Here is a 3,608-nt window from a genome sequence, read left to right as displayed (position 1 = left end):
CACACCTCCTCCTCCTCCTCCTCCTCCATTACCTTCTCCTCCTCCTCCACCTCCTCCTCCTAATAATTTGATCACTTTTACGACGACAACAAAAATAATAAATAAACGTTTCAGAACTTATTCTCCACAATTTTATTCCCGGTAAAAAAAATTGGGGACATTTTGCTAAAAAGTAAAATTTACAAAAAACATCAACTGAAATAAGGGAAATATTAAAATGAGAAATAACATAAAAAGAAAAACCTTAAAGACCCCATTTTTGTTTTGTTTCTGTGAATCTGCTGGAGTCACAATGAAAGTTATTTGAACTAAACTCTTGATAATCTATATAAATGTCACTAAATCTGAGAAATTGTTTATATTGAAAATTCATTTCGTTTTCATGTTAAATATATTTTTTAACTTTGAGTGAAACTTTTTGATTTACATTTTATAAAACTATATTAAAATGTGTTTCAGCTCTTATAATTTAACATAAATTTGTCTTGAATTTCATGTTTTAATGTCTGTGCTCCACAGAAAGATCTCGTCTTGTATTAAAACTTAAGAAATAGCATTAAAAGGACATTTATGGCTGCAGGCTTCACATGTTTGGAGCTCATGAGGTATTTTATTTCGGAAACACTGCAGGTTTTCTATCTTTAAACAGGAAGCTGTAATAAATGTAAATCTTTCTAATCCTGCACCATTAAACATTCATCTCCTCCCTGAAGCTCCGACGTCTCTCTTCATGCTCCGTGTTCCCGTTTGGGGTTTTCACACCCTCCACCACTTGACTCCCGGACCCGCCTCCGGTCTTTTCACCGCCTCACACCGGCCCGTTAAAAGGACGCAGGACTTCCTCTGGATGTCTTCCCTCGTGTTCTTCATGCCGGTGAACCGTCTCCGGTCGGCCCGTGCAGCTCCGGGCTCCCGCTCCCTTTTAACGGCTTTAATGGACCGGAATCCTGCTCGGTCTGCAGCTCAGTAACGACCCACCGGAACTTCCTCTTCCTCCGTCCCGGCTCTCATCATGTCATTCGGCACCAACGCAAAAACGGGGTTCTCCGTGCGGGACATCCTGGATCTCCCCGACCCCACCGGGAGATGCGGTTCCGGGACCGAGGAGACCGAGGAAGACGACGCCGAGGAGGCCTCCGTTGAGGTTTCAGGCGCGGAGAGCGCGCGGGATCTGACATTTGGTGGCCGGAGTGCGTGCGCGCGCGGCGGGGAGAGTTTGGGCAGGTGGAGCCGCGCGGCCGGAAACCTGCATTTCTCACGTGAGGACATGTTTTAAACGGGGAAATGAAATGTTGATGGATTTACCATCATGCATCGCTTCATGGTCATCTCATTTCTGACAATAACATGTTGAATCGGACTCGCGCGTAATCACCAAACCACAAATATATATTGGAATAATCTGCTAAAATATCAATATGTGCTTCAAATATTTCAGAAATACTGACTCAGTTTGAACAATAACCTCAATAACTTCGTGAAGCTGTTGTTCCACCGAAGCAACAAGTCGGACAGGCGCGTCAGTGGATTCAGGTTCAACTCATTTTATGGCCATAATTTACCCGGAAATCTGATTTCTTAACAATCAAATAATCCCTTTAATATGAATCTCATCTGATAAAACTCAGTCATGTCATCCACAGTGATGCTGGTGTTTGGTTCCTGTCTGTTTTAATGAGGACAGCAGAGAGATGTTCATCATTTAAAATGAGTTTAAAAATCGGATTTTGTTAATAGAGTTCAACGTGAGGAAATATATTCTAATATATATATATAAATATATATTATACAGAAATCTGAGCTGGAATGACTCCGACATTCAAAATGTGACATTATCTGATTTCTGCAGGAGAGAAAATGAATTCTTTGTCTTTTTGGAAGAACTTAGTTGTTGGTTAAATTTCTTCGAGCTCTCCTGTTGGTTTCAGAGTAATCCGAGTCCTGAGAGTAATCCGATTACTCTGTTTCCCCCTGCAGTACACGGTCTGTCCTTAGAGTCCCGTCTCGACCTGAAGTCCCCCGAGCTCTCCACGGATGAGTCCCGGGACGCGGAGCGCGAGCCGCCGCGCGTTGAGGCGCAGAAGAGCCGCAGCCGGAAGCGGCGCGTGCTCTTCTCCAAGGCGCAGACCTTCGAGCTGGAGCGCCGCTTCCGGCAGCAGCGCTACCTGTCCGCCCCGGAGAGGGAGCACCTGGCCGGGCTGGTCCGTCTCACCCCGAACCAGGTGAAGATCTGGTTCCAGAACCACCGGTACAAGATGAAGCGAGCCCGGGCCGAGCGCAGCCCGGAGGCGCTGCAGCTGCTGCCGGCCCGCCGGGTCGCCATCCCGGTCCTGGTGCGGGACGGGAAGTCCTGCAGCCGGATCACAGCGCAGGACCTGGAGGCAACCCTGCGGTCCGGGCTCGGCCTGCCTCTGTGTGCCTACTCCCCACTGCTGCAGCCCGCGCTCGGCCCGGAGCAGCCCGGCCTGCCGCAGCAGCTGGCACACGTGTACCACTGGAGCTGGTGAAGCCCAAAACTTTGACTCAGGGAGACACGTCACGTGATCTTACCATGATTGGTGTTCTGCTCAGAGTACAGAGGAGAAAATTCCATCTTTTTTGAATGGACTCTGGTCCATTCAGGACAGTGTTCTGCAGAGAGAGTGAGTCTGGACAGAATCAGAACAAAACCAGAAAGTTCAAGTTCACTTCACGCTCCTCATTGAAGACTCTGACTGACCGTTTCTGGGACATTTATTCCTGTAAAGGTGAAATTCTCTCAAACTCCAAGCAGCTTGGAAAATGTCTTGATTTTCATTTTCATCCTTTATCACAGAGAACAAAAGCCTTTTGTCCTCATTCAGACTCGCAACACCTCTAAAACTTCTCTGCTTCTGTTAAATAGAAAAACTTGAAGTTGAACTGATTTAAAAAAAAAAAAACCAAAATGTTTTTTGTTTTTTTGCCACTTTGTGAGATTCATTTTGTTGTGTTTGCTGCAGAAATGTCACTTTTACTGGCAGATTTCTCTCGTTGTGTTTTCTAGATCTATTTATAATGTTGGTGAGTTGATTTGTAATAAACTGGATATTTATGACGGTAAATAAAAGTTGGAGGAGAGGTTTCATTCCTGCGGTCGCTCTGAGAGGAACATGAGGATTTTCTTCTTCTTTATCAACTATTTTTAATTCCTGAGATGCACAACACGCATTTTATGAATAGTTTGCTGCATGTTAAGAGCGTGACTTACGCCTGATCTTGTAAATACATGAATGAGTCAAAATGAATTAAAGATTTGGACTGTTCGGTTCCTGAACTTTCTTGTTTGCTTTGATATTTGTGTCTAAAAGTTGTATTGAGCCATTTGGTGTCTTCTTCCTGAGGAGTTCTGCTGAAAGCTGAATAATTGTTTTAATATTTTGCTATGACGTGAATAAAACAGATCAAATCTCACTTTAAAGAGAAGTCAAGTCATCAGAAGGAACATGTTTGTTCGTTAGAGGTTTATTTATAATCTTCCTAAAAAAGTACAAATGTAAATTTCTTGAATGGAGTTTGGTGCGTTTGAGAAAAGATGCTGTGATGTGACCAACGTCTAACGTGTGTTAATTGGTGGTTTATAATGATCC

At 44.2% G+C, this 3,608-nt stretch overlaps 1 protein-coding gene across 1 annotated transcript; it reads left to right on the top strand.

The window, feature by feature from the left end:
- Positions 1 to 879: 879 nt before the first annotated feature.
- On the top strand, positions 880 to 2,921 carry nkx2.2b (NK2 homeobox 2b). The gene is made up of 2 exons (XM_069723691.1): positions 880 to 1,259; positions 1,978 to 2,921. The coding sequence occupies exons 1-2, from the start codon at positions 1,013 to 1,015 to the stop codon at positions 2,505 to 2,507; spliced, it is 777 nt and encodes a 258-aa protein (XP_069579792.1). The 5' UTR covers positions 880 to 1,012; the 3' UTR covers positions 2,508 to 2,921.
- The last annotated feature ends 687 nt before the right edge of the window (positions 2,922 to 3,608 follow it).

Source organism: Brachyistius frenatus, unplaced genomic scaffold (genome assembly GCF_029030835.1).
Source record: "Brachyistius frenatus isolate BFR_SWC_R1_liver_20210118 unplaced genomic scaffold, ASM2903083v1 Contig_341, whole genome shotgun sequence".
Classification (NCBI taxonomy): domain Eukaryota; kingdom Metazoa; phylum Chordata; class Actinopteri; family Embiotocidae; genus Brachyistius; species Brachyistius frenatus.
The sequence above is the reverse complement of the archived record's forward strand: the minus strand, read 5'-3'. Positions and strand labels throughout refer to the sequence as shown.